The 18996-nt window shown below is 46.3% G+C and overlaps 1 protein-coding gene across 2 annotated transcripts; it reads right to left on the minus strand.

Annotated features, from left to right (window-relative positions):
* Positions 1-534: 534 nt before the first annotated feature.
* On the minus strand, positions 535-18739 carry nlrx1 (NLR family member X1). Of its 2 annotated transcripts, XM_084467513.1 has the most exons (12): positions 18490-18739; positions 16937-16992; positions 15838-15938; positions 14491-14884; positions 13780-14011; positions 9787-10972; positions 9347-9530; positions 8806-8901; positions 7374-7460; positions 5782-6033; positions 3738-3954; positions 535-2279 (listed from the first exon to the last, which is right to left on the minus strand). In XM_084467513.1, exons 2-12 carry the CDS (start codon positions 16951-16953, stop codon positions 2127-2129), a joined length of 2919 nt encoding a protein of 972 aa, XP_084323639.1. In that variant the 5' UTR covers positions 16954-16992; positions 18490-18739; the 3' UTR covers positions 535-2126. The 2 variants fall into 2 exon arrangements, with proteins under 2 accessions (XP_084323639.1, XP_084323640.1); XM_084467514.1 differs by lacking the exon at positions 7374-7460.
* Between the last annotated feature and the right edge of the window lie 257 nt (positions 18740-18996).

Below are 18996 nucleotides of genomic sequence, written 5' to 3' on the forward strand. Positions count from 1 at the left end.
GCAGGTGAGGATCCGTGCTCTCCTTGGGCCCACCCCCAGCTTAATGTTTAATCTAGTTTAGTGTGGCAGGCACAGTGTCAACTCTGAGCCTTTGTCATCTGTGTTGCTGTAGGGGGAGTTAGCTAATTGTGGTTGTGGATTTGAGAAAGTCAAGCAAAGAAAAAGTGTAAAAAGCCTTTCTACTCACTGCCTATGGACTTTTATGTACAGCGTTAGAGGAATGAATGTTATGTACAGCGTTAGAGTAGAGGTCACCGTCAGTACCACCTGAGCCATCAACCGATAATGGGTCAGGTTTACCAATATTATTTGTTACTTTACTTCATTAGTTTTATTACTTGGTAATTAACTATTAACTAAAGAGTGGCCTGAATAATGATTAAGTAATTACTGTTTATAGTCTTCATATTCAGTTAATCATTCATGACTTCACTAATGTATAACACATATACACATGATATATCTTCGTTTATTTTGGCCTTTGAATGATCATTAACATAATCCCTTTTGTCAATTGTTAAGCTTACTCCCACTTGCACCACTACTAACACCTACTTCTGTTCCGCTGCGGACTAACCTGTTAAATGGGCAACAATATCTACATTTTGTATATTTTTATTTAGCAAATAAATGGTTAATTAATTCATTCATTAATTTTTTCTTTTACCTTCACAACCACCACTCTCCTGGAACTATCCCACCGCACGTTAGCAAGTTAGAAGCCGGGGAAAAGCTTCCCCTCATAACACTGAACATGCATTCAATGCTCTGCCATTAATCAGAGAAGGAGGAACTATGCCATGCACTTGTGTCAGGTCTCTATCTTATCAGGAACAGACTTACAGGGTCACTATGACACACGGCCTTGAGGTGGCAAAGACACAGACACACACACAATTCACGTTCTTTGTTCTATTTTCAATGGAACTTGAATGATGAGGTAATATTTCATGACAATAGGCAACAAGCAGGTTTGATCAAATTGTACATAACACTAACCTAAATATATATTTTTAATTAAGTCTTCAAGTTTAACTTTACGACTTTATCTTGTCCACGACAATTGATGAAACAATGCAAAAGTGCATCAGTACAGCTCCCCTTTCTCAGTTCTAAAAATAAACATTTTAAATAAAAATAATTAGTTCTAAGGCAAAACCAAATTGTTAAATGATCCTGAATTTCAGCCTGTTTTCGGTTTCAAGCAAGACAGTAGAGGTTTGAGTGCATGTCTATGACATGGATTAAAAGAAAGGCACAAAAACTCTGATGACAATAACTAGCTTCACACTGCTCCCTATCTCCATCTCCGTTATGTTTGCATTCACCAGCAAGCGTCTATGTTTAATTGCCATGATGGGATTTGCGCATTGCTACAGGGTTAAATAGCAAACTTGATGTATGTAACTATTAAATATTTTAGGGTTCTGTACATTTCTCAAACTCTAGCAGTAAAAGGCCTTGTAAAAAAGGTACACAATACCTCTATTAGCGACACAGCTCAAGGCAGCCGATTGTTGTGATTGTGTTGGCCTCCAAACGTTCAAAAACACACCTTATCGTCAATTGAAAACACAACACAGTTGTGGGGCATGCGTGGTTGCTGGCTGGTTTAAGCAGCCTCACCTGGCTTCAGTCAAGCTGATAACTCTGGCGCTGTGTGAGGCTGAACACCTGTGGGGCATCGGGCCCCACGGGGCCCCCCCACACAGGATAAACCAGCCATCACCACCACCACCAGCTCTAGGGAGAGCTCAGAGCTCAGAGGGGGAGACACCTGCTCTGCCTTCACCACGTTGTGACTCGCTGTTGTGAATCCACTGGGGTTTGAAAAACATCGACCTGCGTCGTCAGAGCCGGTTGGCTGGCTTGTGGCAGGGTCCACTGTCAACAACAGTTAGTATAGTTAATATAATATAAAAGGGATGAGCCGGCTGCATTTGAAACATGTACATCTGCTTTGAAAACAGGTTTTGACACAGTGGCTGCGCCTATAGTGGCCATTTCCTGAACGTTATGTTCTCTTGTTTTCTTGTTTTGCTCCCCTTGGTGTCCCTTCAGAGGCTGAACGCCAGGCCTACGCAGCCGTCCTCGTCCCTGAGCGTTTGTGTGTTGCCAGGCTGGGTTTACTTGGCATTTCTTCGGGACTTGATGGGGGCAGCATCTTTGTCCATCCTCTGCAAAACCTGCCTCACCCCTCTCTCCACCTTGCGGAAGTGCATCCTCTTCCACCAGCTGGGCTGCTGCTGCCGGCCCCACTCCAGGTCCCTGAGGAACACCTGGGGGGGTGGGGGGGGAGCACAGCGCCACCACATTGAGCACACAACCGGGGGCCGACCTATGGGTGGGCCTGGGTGGTACAGGCCCACCCAGATTGACAGGGGCCCCACCCAATCAGATTCATGGAAGAGAAAAAAAAAAGTTTAATAATATCTTTTGAATGTTTAATTGTCTCTTCTCATACAGTATATGGATTGAAATAAATAGTATTTAGTAAAATAGTCTTGAATACATTTTGAATTTATAATAATTACAGTAGCTACTAAAAATGAATAATATTCAGACACTCCTCTGGTCCTCATTAGTCCCGTCCAGTGACGTCTTTACGCAACGTCACGGTGACGGGCGGCGCCGGCAGTGGATTGTATACGTGTTTGTTTAAGCTTTAATAAAAGGCCCATCCAGATAATCCTAGGCCCACCCATAAATTACGTTCTGAATCCACCACTGCACACAACATATCTGTCCCCCCCCCCCCCCCCCCCCCCCCCAGCCCCTTCCCTCCTCCTAGGTCGTTACACTCGTCACATTACAGCCCTAGAGGGCGCCTTGGTTCTGAACACTGGCGGGGAACAGGAACTGAATGCGGAACCAAGATCGCCAGGTGTAAAGGTGTCGCACACCGCCCCAACAAACACTAACACTCACCGTTAGAGTCAGCTACCCTGAGCAAGTCCGAATGCAGATACGCATGGTGTACAAATTCTCTACTTAAGCACCTGGACCGGGATTAATCTTCATGACCTCACTTTTGTGGTTCCAATTATCTAAATCACCTTCCCCTCCAATAGCACATCTTTCTCCTTCACTCGACCACCTGAAGTTTAATGAGTTGAATAAGCAGGGTGATGTTGTGTCTAAGCACCTCAAGGGAAAATGTAGGTATGTTTCCCCCTGGACCCTATTTTCCAATCATTTTGGGTGTAAGGGACTAATGCAGACTAACATTTTTGAGATAGGTCCAGTATTGAGCCAGAAGTCTCTGGCTGTAATCCGGATCCATACAGAGAAATACTAATTATTTCTTTATTTTTAAATAAAGAACAAGTACATTGATGGGCACTTTTCGCCCCAGAGGATGACATTGCGGCCGTTATCACGGACTACGGCTACAGCGATGTCGCTCAACACTGGACCAATCTCCAGTCCACACCTCGCTGCTTTGTGAAACAAACAAACAAACGGAGCTAAACAAACAAACTATTTGAAGTAATGATAATGATTTTCTTTAATCTCAATCACCATGGGAAATGGAAATCAAGATGTTAAACTAGCTCTGTAAACAAATTCACCTCATTATCGGGATGAGGTAAAACACACCTCAGGGCATCCATGACTATACATATATGAGGAGGGACCGGCTGATCCACACACACACACACACACACACACACACACACACACGCACGCACACACGCACACACACGCACACGCACACGCACACGCGCGCGCCGTACCTGCAGCTGCTCACGCACGCGCTGGTGGTCCCAGGTGGAGGCGTTCTCCGTGATGACGCGGAGGATGGGGTGCCAGGACTCGGACAGGTCCGGGCCCTCGGTGACGGAGGCCAGCACCTGCACGCGGCGGCCGGTGCCCCCCTGGTCGTCGTCGGAGGGCACCCCGCGCACGTACAGGGACTGCTTCCCCACGTTGCTCAGGGGGTTGAGGTACAGGCTGGGCACAGGACACACACAACAGCGGGGGGTTGAGGTACAGGACAAACACAACAGGGGGGGTTGAGGTACAGGACACACACAACAGGGGGGGTTGAGGTACAGGACACACACAACAGGGGGGGTTGAGGTACAGGACACACACAACAGGGGGGGTTGAGGTGGGCACAGGACAAACACAACAGGGGGGGGTTGAGGTACAGGCTGGGCACAGGACACACACAACAGGGGGGGTTGAGGTACAGGCTGGGCACAGGACACACACAACAGGGGGGGGCTGGGCACAGGACACACACAACAGGGGGGGTTGAGGTACAGGCTGGGCACAGGACACACACAACAGGGGGGGCTGGGCACAGGACACACACAACAGGGGGGGTTGAGGTACAGGACACACACAACAGGGGGGGTTGAGGTACAGGACACACACAACAGGGGGGTTGAGGTACAGGACACACACAACAGGGGGGGGTTGAGGTACAGGACACACACAACAGGGGGGGGTTGAGGTACAGGACACACACAACAGGGGGGGTTGAGGTACAGGACACACACAACAGCGGGGGTTGAGGTACAGGCTGGGCACAGGACACACACAACAGGGGGGGGTTGAGGTACAGGCTGGGCACAGGACACACACAACAGCGGGGGTTGAGGTACAGGCTGGGCACAGGACACACACAACAGGGGGGTTGTCGTCGTTGTGGGACAGACGCAGGCGTGGTTAAAGCCATGGAGAATGACAATAATTGTTCAATGTTGTTTTGGTATTAACAATCATTATTCGTGTAGAAACATACAATATTTGGTGGGGGGGGGGGGTCACCACTCACACAGACACACGTGTGACATCAGAATTACACAAATGCTATCTTAATGCCAAGTCAACAACACATATATGACTATTATCCATAGTAATAGTAATAGTATAGAAATAAAAATGTATCATCCATCTTATATTGTCGATGGTGACTGTTGACGGTGACGCGTGCAATAGCACGTGTTTAGCCTATAGAGGGCGCCATCTACCGCTCAATCTACAAGTGGTGCCGTGGTTTGGTTCTCCCTTTGTAGAATCGGGATTCATCACCTCCAATTGAATTGTGACACATGCGCGGTGATCCACAGGCACGGTACGGCCAACGCACAGCCCTGCTACTGCTACCTGCTACTGTAAATGGACTGCATTTATATATAGCGCGCTTTACAATATTGCCTGACATTCACCCATTCATGCACACATTCACACAGCGACGGCGGAGTCGACCACGCAGGGCGACAGCCAGCTCATCGAGAAGCGTCTCGCTGCGGCCTGCGGGAAGGCGGGCCGTGACATCACACCCTGCCCACATCACGGGCGAGTGCATTCTGGGATTGCGTAGCCCATATAAAACCAACAGAAGAAGAAAAATACATCTTTCTGGAAAATACTTGAACTAAATACGTCCTCTTGAACGTCCTCTTGAACTAGCAGCTAACCCCTAACCCTAACCCTAACTAGCAGCTAACCCTAACCCTAACTAGCAGCTAACCCTAACCCTAACCTGACTCAGATTAGCTAGGCCCCAGAATGCACTCGCCCGTGATGTCACGCCCCGCCTTCCCGCAGGTCGCAGCGAGACGTACTTGGGCTCATCAGGAGCAGTCAGGGTGAGGGCGTCTCGTCTCAGGGGACACCTCGACGCTCCGCTAAGGAGGAGGAGGAGGAGGAGCCGGGGATCGAACCAGCGACCTTGCGGTTAACCAGCACAACCCGCTCTACTACCTCCTGAGCTCTACTGCCGTCCCGTCCACCACCACTACTCCTCCTGAGGTCGGTGGCGCTTACTGCACGGTGTGGAGGTTGGGGTGCTCCCGGCAGGCGTCTACCAGGGCCATGGCGGCGCTGTCCCCGATGTTGTTGTAGGCCACGTTGAGCTCCTGCAGCCGCGCGTGCTGGTGCAGTATGGAGGCCAGCTGCCGGGCCCCGTCGTCCCCCAGGCCCGTGTGCATCAGGGACAGGTGCCGGAGGGACTGGTCCTGGGGCAGGGCCTCCAGCAGGGTGCGCACCCCGGACTCCTGCAGGGGGTTGTCACACAGCCTGGGGGGGGGCAGCAGGTGGGGGAGTGGGGGGGGGGTGGTGAGCTGGGCAGGCTTAAAGAGCCTAAAAGCCTTTAAAGAACAGGTCGGTCTCCCCGGTTCGCCAATGTAAAGGATGCAGATAATAGGTTTCAAAATGATTTGCGTGTGCCCACTAGCTGGACTGGACACTAATCGAACATTACTTTTTAACGCATTGTTATATCCTGTCTGGATCTGGTATCTTTACGATTGTGTAATGTATTGTGCTGTGTGTGTTGTCTCCTCTATTTTGTATTTTATCTATTTATTTGCTGTCTCTTCTGTTTGTACTTTTTATATTTATTTTATCAGGGACTACGGATGCAAATTAGCAGCTCTGCTATAATCCGGCATGTTTACAGAGATGTTTAAACATCAATGTTCATTAATGCGCACTGTCCCTATTCAAAAATAAAGCATTTATTATTATTTAATGCAGCATTTTTTAAATGCTGATTGCTAACATACATGTGATTCTACTAGCAGTCCACCCTAGCTTGGGTGTTTTTTCTTACCACAAGTGAAGTCATGCTCGTTTTTTGGTCTGCGTGCACATGATGCTTAACACTTGAGACATGGCCGGTTGTAATTCTTACGATTCTTAAACTATTCGCTACACACTCTCCCAATATGAAAGAACTGGAGACGCCAACCTGCAGGTCGCTCTGTTGGATGAAGTCAAGACACAAATGATGTGCGCCAATCGTGTTCTAGTTTAGCAATCCAAGCAAGCATCCACAGATATGCAATATGCCTTATATACTGTAAATAGCATTCATGGGAAAATATTAACAGATACATTTCCCTATTGTTACTTTTTTTTTCATGCACCTTCCCATGTATGAACACACGTGTTTGTGTGAGTGAACTGCTTAGTTTAGCACCCACGTCTGAACACATTTCAGAGTGAGTGAACTGCTTAGTTTAGATTAGCGAGAGGTGAGAAGTATGACAGCAATGTCACACAGCTACAGTGACCTTTACGCCCCGAGTCCCAAGCGGGCTCACATTTAACAACTGGCCGTGGGATCACCAGGGCTGAACCTCTTCCTCAGCACTGCTTCATGGCAATCAGGTTCATCCTCCCATTCAACCAAACTCTTTTCTGTCTTAAGCACTTGGCCCCTCCCCCTGAGAGTACTAGCATATGAAGTACAACACCGCCCCCTACTGCTTTAAAAGTATGTTGATCTATCTAATATTTTACTTTTGATAGTCTTTTATCGGAAAGGTGCAATTGTTTAACTTTATGTATTTTATGGATTGTTCTGTTACCCGTAGTACTGTAGTAGTAGAAGAGTGTAGTAGATACAGTCTTACTGTAGCGATCTAATATCACTCTTGGAGTCAAGCAGAAGGTCACTCAGGAAGATGCAGGACTCTGGGCCCAGGCTGTTAAACTGGAGACTGATGTAAAGGGGGTGAGAGAGAGAGAGAGAGAGAGAGAGAGAGAGAGAGAGAGAGAGAGAGAGAGAGAGAGAGAGAGAGAGAGAGAGAGAGAGAGAGAGAGAGAGAGAGAGATCCCAAAAATCACAAACTCACATCCAGGCGGTTATGTCATGCAGAGGTCATTCAGTGCATAAACAGCAACAGGTTAACAACAAACAAACAAACAAACAAACAAACAAACAGAACACAGTTTACAGTTTACTACATTAGTGACTGGTCGAGCTCAATAGCACTTTCATATGCCTCCCCTATTTCTGTAAATTAACAGAAAAGACTATGATCATTATGAGTAAAGGACAGATAATAAAGTATACAGAAACCAAACTGCTTCAATCCTGTTTCCTAAGGTATCGAGGGAGACAAAAGGTGGCCAGCGTTATCATGTCAGCTCTTGCCTGAGCTAATAAGGGTTATTAAGGCTATTATGTAAGGCTATTATAAGGTTATTTATGCTTAACTGGTAACTCAGAATATTTCAGGCTCCCGGAAATTATTTTGATAAACAATCCACATGGGGGAGTTGAATATGCTGCGTGTTGTGACACAGCCCAACTGTAAACTCACAATCTCCATGACCTTTATGCCAGGGTGGCACTGCCACTGCCAAAGTTACGTAACAGAACGTTTCAACTTTCTATTATATGAGCTACACGGGACGAGTTCCCAAGCGATTAAATACAATAGTATTTAATCGCAATAGTATTTAATAACTAAATTCAAGAGCATTTAATTTCACTACTCCAGAAAACTATCAATGTACACAGAATGAACACAAATCAGACCTCATTTCCAAGTGAGCCAGTGTGTTATTTATCATTATATTATATTATTATATTATTTCTAACATTATTCTATCAACACAGACATTTACATCGACGGTCTGGCGTTATAATTGGTTTGCCTCGGGTGTACTGTGGAGTGGGTAAAACTGTTTTTATTGGCAGGCTAGCAGTTTCCCTCGACTTGCGCTAGCCTAGCACCAGCGATTCCTGCAATATAGAAGGACTGAATAAAAAATGTTGAAAACTGTCTCCAATGATAGATAACACACTGGCTCACTTGGAAATGAGGTCCAATGTCCAAAATTACTATCCCTTTAAGATCATCTTCCCCGGCCGAAGGCTAAAGCTGACGGAGCAACCAGCAAACACAACAACGCCCGCACAATCTTATGCATCAATGCGCGGTAAATCACATGCTTTGGTTTTATACTCGTGCAGGGCACCCTTTGACTTCACATGCCCCCGCCTAAATCTTCACTGCAGGAGACACAGAGAGACTCAATCCGTGACGTCCTTCTTACTTGAGGTCGTGCGTGTGTCTGAAAGCAGGCCACAGCATCTCCAGCAGGTCGTGTGTCAGGTAGCAGGAGGACAGGTTCAGCTCTTCCAGCCGGTAGCTGCAGAGAGAGAAGAGACCAAGGACAAAGGGACAAAGGGACAAAGGGACAAAGGGACCAGGGACAAAGGGACAAAGAGACCAGGGACAAAGGGACAAAGGGACAAAGGGACGCTCAAAAGCTGAAAAAAAAAAAAGTGCAAAAAAAGTGCAAAAATTTGCATTTAATCTAAAAGGTAGTATCTAAAAACAAGCCTCATAGTCATTTGCTCTGTGCAGATGCAATGCAAGATGCAATCATTTACCAGATCCAAGTCCTGGACTGTAGTCTGTATTTTAGTCGAGTACCTGATCCAAGTACAATATTTAATATTGAAATCTAATCTTCCCATAGACCTCAACATGCCCCGTTAAAAACTTGGTTTGGTATCCTGCATCCTTGCGTCCTTTACCCGTACCCGCGTCAACAGAGCGGCCAAAGTGGCCGTCAGCCGCCTCGGCCGTACCTGGCAGGGCTGCAGGACAGCACCGAGCTCAGGACGAAGCATTTGAGGGGCGTCATGCGGATGTTGCAGAGGCGTATGCTTCTGATGGTGGACAGGATCTCTGCCGTGAGCCGGGGGTTCTGGAACTCGTAGAGCAGGACCAGGAGGTCCATGAGCTCCTCCGGGGGCTGGGGCTTGTTCAGCTCTACGGTTGGCGGGGAAGAGGATTCCTGGGTCAGCTTTCATCCGTCTCATTTATAATTGATGCTTGATCGAGTTCATTCCTATCTAAAAGGAAAATCATATGGAAACCAACAGGCTCGGCTCGTCGACGTACTCGGGACTCTTGGTACTGGGGACTGATAACTCTGATAATAATACCCCACATCAAACAAGAACCAAACATTTACGGTGACAGTACAACGTTAGAAAAGCCAGCGGGCTGGAAGGAAACAACAGACCTCGAACGAGATACTTGCGGAGGGCGCGCGTGATCTGGGACACGGTGGTGCTCTTGATGCCGCAGCCCAGCTGCTGCAGGAGCACGCGGTTGTCGTAGTGCAGCAGGCCGCCCATGAAGATGGGGTAGAGCTCGAAGGGCTGCCGCTCGTCCAGCTGCGCGGGCTCCGGGCCGTGGACCCCCAGCAGGCCCTGCTCCACCTGGTCCAGCACGTCCTCGTTGAAGCTGTCCTCGGTGCGGAACATCTCCGACGCCAGCGTCCGGGCGATGCGCCCCTTGTTGCGGCTGGTGACCCTCTCGTACAGCTTGGGGAACAGCTGCAGGAGGTTGAACACCGCAAAGATGCGCAGCGGGATGAACTTGGAGAGGACCGCCACCACGGAGCCCACCTCCTCGTTCACCTGGCCGATGGCCGCCGACACCTTCTTGGTGAGCTTCTCCAACGCCGTCTTGTTCTCCCCCAGGACCACGTAGAGGGCGGCCAGGTACTCCTGCATGGCCGGCACGGCGAACGTGTAGCGCCGCTCGTCCGCGTCCTCCTCCTGGCCGTCCTTGCCGGGGCAAGGGACCAGGAAGAAGTCCAGCACGTCGGTCCGGAACACGGCCAGCCGCAGCAGCTCCTCGTCCGTCTTGGTCTTCCCGCCGACCCACTGCTCCAGCTCGCTCTCCGAGAAGGAGGTGCGCTTGTTGGTGACGCCGTCGAAGGCCAGCTTCCCCACCGTGCGCACCACGTGCAGCATCAGGGAGCCCTTCTGCTGCTCCTGCGCCGACCCGTCCGCCCTCACCGCCGCCGCCGCCGCCGCCGTCCCCACTCCCAGCACCTCCCCGCCGAAGTTGAGCCGCAGGAAGCTGGTGTAGATGCCCGTGAACGTGCGGATGGGCGCCTGGGCGTCGGTGAAGTGCAGGAAGTGCAGCGTGGCGCAGGTGAGCCAGCAGTAGGCGGGCAGGAAGCAGGCTTGGGCCAGGCGGCTCTCCCGCTGCAGGTTGAGGTAGAGGAGCTCGATGAGCGCTTCGCGGTTGGGCTGGGCGGCGGCGGCGCCGGTGGTGGGCTGCTGCAGCAGGCGGCTGGTGAAGTAGGCCCGCTGGCGATCGGCACTGTCGAAGCCACAGATCTGCGCGTAGCGGGCCACGTACTTCTGGGGGATGGACTCCACCGCAGAGAGCCTGGTGGTCACCAGGATACTGGCCTGTGGGGACACGTGGGGACAGTTGACAGAGTGTCGTGTTGAGGTGGTTTTACATCATGAACCCCTGACCTATGGCCTGGGCGATATGGCTGAAAGACATATCACGATATGACTTGATCATATTGATCGATATTGATAGCTATTGATAATTTGAATGACCTATAAAGAGTAGGAATTACCATGCTGGATTTAAACACTTCTGTTTAACACTTAATATGACCTTCCACTGTTCTTCATTGATCAATACTCCAATGTCGACACAACAATGAAAAACACTCAAATATTGTAAATAAGTATGGAACCGTGTTTGTGTAACAAACCCAGCTGCTAGATTCGGTGGTCCAGTCTCCTATCGATATATATTGAACAGGTTTTATATTGATATTGATCAAAAGTCTATCACGATACGATAATTTATTGTTTTATTGCCCAGGCCTACCCTGACCTATCATCACTGCAGCATCACAAGTCTTAAATTACATCATAAAGGCACTGGACAGGAAGATGAGCGGTGCTGCCTTGTTCGTTGACCTGTCCAAGGCCTTTGGCACAGTCCATCCTGCTCAATAGGCTGCTTAACATTGGCATGAGCACAAAGGCTGTTGGCTGGTTTAAGGACTATTTATCCAACAGAACTCAAGCTTCTGTTGCTGACGGCGTTAGTTCTCTGTCCATGGAGAACATGGATCATAAATGGTGTCCCCCAAGGCTCAATCCTTGGACCGGTCCTCGTTACCATATACATCCAACACAATTGCCTCTGTTGTTGGAAATGCCAAGATCCACCTGTATGCAGACGACACAGTCTTATATTGTGATGCCCCTACCCTGTCTCAAGCGTACAAATTGTTACAACTCACTACAGAGTACTTTTGCGGGACTGAGATTGATTTTAAATGGCAAAAAAACCAAGGTCATGCAGTTCACTAAATCACGATCAGCCTCCACTTCCCTAACAATATCCACCCTAGATGGCCAATGTATAGAGAAAGTCCCAGTATACAAATATCTAGGCTTTTGGATTGATGATAAGATCACTTTTAGAGTTCACATTGAGAAGCTGGCCCAGAAACTGAAAATTAATGTTGGATTTTATTTTAGAAACAAAGCATGTTTTACTCTTCAAGCTAGAAAGACACTGGTAAATGCCACCTTTCTTCCTGTATTGGATTATGGCGACATATTATACATGAATGCTGCCTCAACAACCCTACACGTCCTCAATACAGTTTACCATAGTGTAAACGCTTTATCTTAAATGCCAAATCACACACTCATCATTGCTCTCTCTATGAGTCGACTGGTTTTAGCTCCCTCTCACTCCGCAGATGGACCCATTGGCATATTTTTATTCATAAAGGTATTATTGGCAAATTGCCTTCATATCTTTCTGATCTTTTGTCCCAAATGCACTCATCTTATAGTTTGCGTTCAAATAATTTTATACTCTTAGACACTCCGAGAACACTGACTGAGCTAGGTGAGACAGCTTTTAGTTATGCGGCACCCTGGTGCTGGAATCTCCTTCAAAAGAAAGTTATCTGTTGCAATTCCTCTTAACCATTTAAAAAAAATACTCCAACACTTTAGATCTGACAGTTGTAAATGCTTTCACTAAACAAACCTTGCAGTGTGTTTCAGTGTGTTTTTTATGCGTTATCTGTCTTACTTTGTCTTACCTGTTTCTTGTAATCTGATCTTCCCAGTGTTAAGTATGTTTTGTGTTTTGTCAAATTTTGTGCAATGTCTACGTGCTCTGATTCTATGTTTCGTCGTATTTTTGTGCAACGTCTACGTGATCAGTTTCTATGTTTCGTCATGTTTTTTGTGCAATATCTTTATGTCTGTATGTCAGGGCTCCCTTGGAAAAGAGGCTAAATGTCTCAATGGGACTCACCTGGATAAATAAAGGTTAAATAAAATAAATTTAAAAGAAATCATAGCTGACTGATGAGGTTGGCCTGAGTCACTGGGTCGTGTTCACTGCATTCACTCACATGGCCTTTCATACCATAGCTATGCGGATGCCACACAACTAATTCAGTTTTTTTTTTTATAGTCTGAAACCCAGGTAGCAGCACGTTAGCTTCCCAAAACATTGAGGAAATTGAAGGCTCATCCACTTTAAGTAGGCTTGACTAATGTAATAATGACAGTAATCCAGTTCCAGAACAGGTGAGATCTGCCTCAACACGTTCTTTTAACTGACTTTTTCTGCAATACATTTATTCTCTTTATTCTCTTATATATTTTATTATTTGTATTTTATTAATTTACAATTCTCCTTTTTTTATTTTAATGATTGTCCTTGTAATCTTTTGAAACGTGATTTCTTCCTCTGTAAAGCACCATCAATGGCCTTGTGTTTGAATTGTTCAGTATGAATAGTGCTATATAAAAAAAAAACTACATTCATGCTCGCTCTGCTTTTCTCTGCTGAAGCAACATAATTACATGTATTTTTTTTGGTCACACTCCAAATATGAATCTAAATCCCCTCTTTTGGTGCATTCGGCTTAAGTCTTGGTCTGAGTGATCAGACCATTGCCTAAGAGCTTTCTGCGTGGACGTGCATGCCAGCAATGTCAACCACTTTGGTTACAATTTGTAAAATACTTGAACTAACAAACCATTGTTATCGTCCACAAACTCTGCGTGGACCGACGGGTCATTTATTTCAAAAAGATAAACAAGCTCATTCCCAATGCTTGCAGTCGTGGCACGCACACGCTAAATGCTGTTGGGCAGAACCGGTTAGAGGGAGGTCATTTGGACAAACGATATTTGTATCCGAGGCTAGGACCCACCTCCGGCAGGAGGTACTTCCTCAGCAGGTTGACCACCACGGCCCCAGAGGAGAGCGCCTCGCCGGGGTCGCTGCACAGCTCCGAGTTCCCTATGCGGAAGTCCAGCTTCATCTTCTCTATCCCGTTGAAGAGGAAGAGGACCTCTTTGGCCCGGTCCCCCTCGCCGCTCAGCAGCGGGATGCTGCGCAGGTGGAGGTACTTCCTGCCCACCAGGTCCCGTAAAGAGGAGGCCCTGCGTCGGTGAGGAGGGTGGGGGTTAGAGTCACACACACGTTACAGAATACACAACATCACTAACAGAATGAAAGTACTGCAGGGGAGCTTCCCATCATTAGGCTGCTGTAAACAAACGGTTATGTGCACAACACACTGATGGATGTGATATAACCTCGTTCGATAGCATCTAGCATTGAGGCTACACGACATGACCAGCAGCTGGCGGCTATGGTGATTTCACCCACAATCGAAAATGGATAAGCTTGTCTCGTGTTGATTTTATGGAAATCCCCATTGACTCTCAAATACGGTGTCAAACATTCAGCCGATCTGAGCCTCCTTGCTACGCCCTGCAGCCCGTGAGTTAGCCTCTCTGTGTCAAAATGCCTTTTCAAAACCATCTCAAACTAAAGACTGTTGCATATTGTACCTATATATTAGGACACCCAGAGAACAAACTGGAGAACAGTTTCAGCGTAATGAGACACACTTCACCTGGTCAACTGGGAGAGGTCTTCGCAGGAGAAGGGCACCAGCAGTTTGAACTGGGTCAGGGCGGCGCCGGCGCACCAGTCCAGCACCAGCTTGCGCACCACGGTGGTCTTACCGGTCCCCACCGCGCCGTACAGCATCACGTTGAGGCCCCGGGCCCCGCCCCAATCGGCCTGCGGCTCAAACAGCTGCTCCATGGTGCGGGCCGAATCGGGGGGCCCTTGCAGCAGAGGATTGGGGATCAGGGGGGCCCTCTTCTCCGCGGGCTCGCGCTCCAGGATGAGGGGGTCCACGTGCATGGTCTCCGGGATGAAGTAGCCCCCGAACTGCTTCTCCTCCTGGGGCAGGTGGCTGAACCACAGCTCCAGCTTCCTCTTGTGGACCTCGATGGGGTCCGCTGAGGAGACAGACAGACACTCTGTCTGCTTAGTAGGGGTGTGCATCTCTCCAATAAAAGACGATTTGACGCGTATCTCGATACATGGGGGTACGATACGATTCAGGAACGATACATTTTTAAAATGGAACGATTCGATTCAGTTCGATTCAGAAGGATTTCGATTTGATTCGATGTGGCACGGCTCAATTCGAGAGGGTATGATGCAATGGATTTCTTGTTGAAAGTAGACAATCATTTCACAAAATTAATTAACTTGTAAATGTGGCATTTCCTTCAAAAATATTTATCAAAGACTAGAGAAGAAGTGTATTTGTTAGGGGTGTGCATCTCTCCAATAAAAGACGATTCGATGCGTATCTCGATACATGGGGTACGATACGATTCAGGAACGATACATTTTTAAAATGGAACGATTCGATTCAGTTCGATTCAGAAGATTCGCATCTTTTAAATCAAAATCGATTTTCCGATTCAAAGCGGTTTTTGTTACACCCCTACTGCTTAGCTTTAATTAATGCAGACCCAGTCAATAAAGAGCATGGATTGTTTTGACCCGGCACATTACATTACATACATACATACACGATAAATAGTAAGTAAGTTAATAGTATTAGTGAGTAGTGTGTGTACATAGTATTAGTTAGCATATTTACACTGAACCCCACGTTCTCTGATGGACATTTCCAACAGTGTTTTATGCATTATAGTAGAAAATCAAGGCATTGATTTGGAAATACTAGTATATAATCTAATAATATGTGACATGGATTTAGGTGTGCCTTTATTCTCTGGTCACTTCAGCCTGAATCATAACTACTGAGCTACTCCTTTTCACCGTGCTTCTCACACATGGCTTATTGTGCGATGGCAACACGACGGTGTTGAGTGTCGAGTCATCTTGTGTATACAAGGGCGGTGCGGGTATCAGCCGGCCACAGCGGGTTGTGTACCGGGTTCTTGTGAACGGCTGCAGAGGGTCCGGGTGTAAACAGCAGGGGGCGGGATGGCCTCCACTCTCCTCCTCCAGCTCCATCGCAGCACCTTCAGCTGTCTGGTGAATTAAGCAGCAGTATAGTCACTTAAAAAAAGAATAATACTATAATAATAAGAAACTTCACTTCCCCTTTAAAAACAAAGTTCACAAAGTGCTTTGACGGTCCCAATAAGAGAGAATCTGTTGAACTACTTAGTATTAAAAGCAACGAGCCAACAGAAGCTGTGAAGGCTAACATGAGCGGTTAAAGCGCTAAGAGATAACAATAGAATATAATGTGAAATCAAAGACAAAAGAGATGAAAGGACATCTCATTTCAACTGAAATAAGACCATGAATACTAAAGTACTAGTGAGATTGAAAGGACAGAATAATACCAATCATAAAACATAGAAGGATAAACCCATTTTACTAATTTAAATAAATAAACACATAATGCGGATGTCTTCACCTAAAAGCTGTGCACCTGCTTTTACGTTGGAAGGTATGGGACCAAATCTCTATACAAGTTAGCAAACTAGGGCAACGAAACACTAATAATTTAAGATTGTGAGTGGTTATACTGAAGAAATATAATGCTCGGACTATGACCTCATGACCTGTCATTTCATCGACAGTTGCATCAGTGGAAGCAGCTTTATCTGACCGCAGAGTCACTTAGATTGCAGGGAGGTCCTTGCTGATTCATTATTACATTATATAAAGAAAACGACGAGGCTGAACGAAGAAACACGTAGGCGTACGTAGGAGTACGTAGGAGTTAACCGATGTGTTAATGATGATTTAGCCTGAAAACCAGACAAATCGGCAAGCGCTTATGTTACTTGCTTTGGCCATGGGTCTGGTGATGTTAGGCAACTTGGTTAATGATAAATAAATAAACATGTTGAATAAAAATAATATATATAAATGTTATCATTCTTTGGCATTCTATGTTTGATAAAAGCTAGGAGTGTGTTAAAAAAAATACATTTTACATTTTAAATCCTTAAATGTCATATTGTATATAACTATGATTGTACTATACCAGACAAAACTGCATTTTTGCAACTGACCTTGGCAGTGAGCTCATTGTAGAGGTGACTCGTGGTCAGAAGGTTATAGTTCACCCCTGAGTGACAAACAGAAAGAAGACATTTTAAGGATCAATCCAAAAATAAAAACAAGGCACAAATAATTCCTTGATGTGTCTTTATATAAATATCCATATTTTGTATTTCAGAAACTTCAGTCTTGATCTTAAATGACTCACACAATCCCTATAAAAACATATAAGGGTTATGACTGGCTCATGTTGTTCTTCCTTAAAGTAAATGATTCCAACCCCTCACTTTAAGCAAACTTTGAATTAGTCCCCCCTGGAGATATTGTTTCTTTGGTGCATAAAGGAGGTGAAAAGTTGGGAATATTGGTCAAAAGATAGTTAATCCTGGACACCTGTTTCTGCATACATGCTGTAGCCTGTGGCATAATTGGAGATAAGATAACAACTTTATTATATTATTATATATATATTATATTAATCACTTGATTTACGCTGAAAGAAACCTACTCAAAAACGGGTAACTATTGTTCGATTACCAAAGAGTTATCGACAAAAAGCGTACTGCCGCCAACTTTTAATGATAGAGGCGAGCAGTTACAATTCGGCTTTTTCACCCGTCACCATTTCCCCCCAAGCTGCTGCCCCGCAAATACCGATGCACAAAAGAATGAACCTGCACACACAGCGATCAAGTTAGATAGGTTGGATATTATTGGACGGACATTCAGTCCTGATCAAGCGGCTGCATCTACCGCCTCCACCTAGGAAGCAGAGATGGCACCTCACCTCCGAGCGCTCACTCGTGGTTTCACTTACCGTCAGTAAATTACAGTTTGAGTGACGCGAAATCGTTGTTATTTACATTACCTTGGTGGTGACTTGCTCATAGGCTATTAGAGAAAATGATAAGATTTGTTTTACTAAATTGGTCAAATGTAGCACAGCTATTTTGAATGCTAAGGTGTCCATAATATATTTTAGATAACTATTGACAGCTCGCATGTCATTTGACCCAGTTTCTCCTTCATAACAGATAGCAACATAGTTTTTTTTTAGTTAATTTTAGTGCTTCTTCTATTTTATGTTAATGAAAACTCTCTCTCATCTCTTTTTTCTATAGCTCCCATGACATGTCAAGATAGGACACCTTCTTATTGGAATTAAGTGCTATTATTTTCATTTCATAAGAACATTTTAGGCTACTATTGAAATATGAGCAAGTCACCACGAAGGTAATGCAAATAACAACGATTTTGTGTCACTCAAACTGTAATTTAATGACGGTCTCTATAAGCGAAACCACTTTGGTTAAGAGCGAGCGCTCGGAGTTGAGCTGCCCGTCCTCTGCTGCCCAGCCCGGGGGAGCAGAGGTAGGAGCACCCGCTGAATCCGGGACTGAATGTCCCTCGACGTATCCAACTTGGAACTAACTTCACCGCGGTCCTGCACACTGCATGTTAAGTGACTGTACTGCTCAACGAGTAGACTGCTAATAGGCCTATTACAGTAAAACAGACACCTTATTGACCTCATCCGTGAAAATGTATTCAAAGATTTACTTACCCCCAACAATTCACATTGTGGATTTACAGATCAGTACAGTGTGGACCAGACCAGTCAATCACTCTTTGGGTTAAAGCAGCCGCAGATATCAAATGACCTCCGTCCGATGTTCGGGGCTGGAGACTAAAACACCAACAGCTGTCACTCAACTCACAACGCCATGTCCACCCTGTGAGAAACGCATTAAATATTCAGGCAGTCTCAATTTACGGGTAATAGCGTTGCAACAACACCCATCATGTTGCACTGCTGCTGCCGGCAGCGACGGTCGGATCGGCTGAGCACTAAAAGCAGCCGTTCCCTGCAGTGTTGCCACATTGGGCGTGAAATCTGGCCCAATCTGGCAACGCTCTGGTTTAGATTAGATAGATTCATCCACTTCCTCATGTTTGGTTGTACCGATCCCTAGTGCTATTTTACTGCAGAAGGCATAAGGAGGTACAATGCAGCAATGTACGAGGGGGAATACAGACTATAGTCTCTTGGTTACACTACGTTGGATAACTG

Source organism: Micromesistius poutassou (genome assembly GCF_964030765.1).
Source record: "Micromesistius poutassou genome assembly, chromosome: 4".
NCBI classification, from domain to species: Eukaryota; Metazoa; Chordata; class Actinopteri; order Gadiformes; family Gadidae; genus Micromesistius; species Micromesistius poutassou.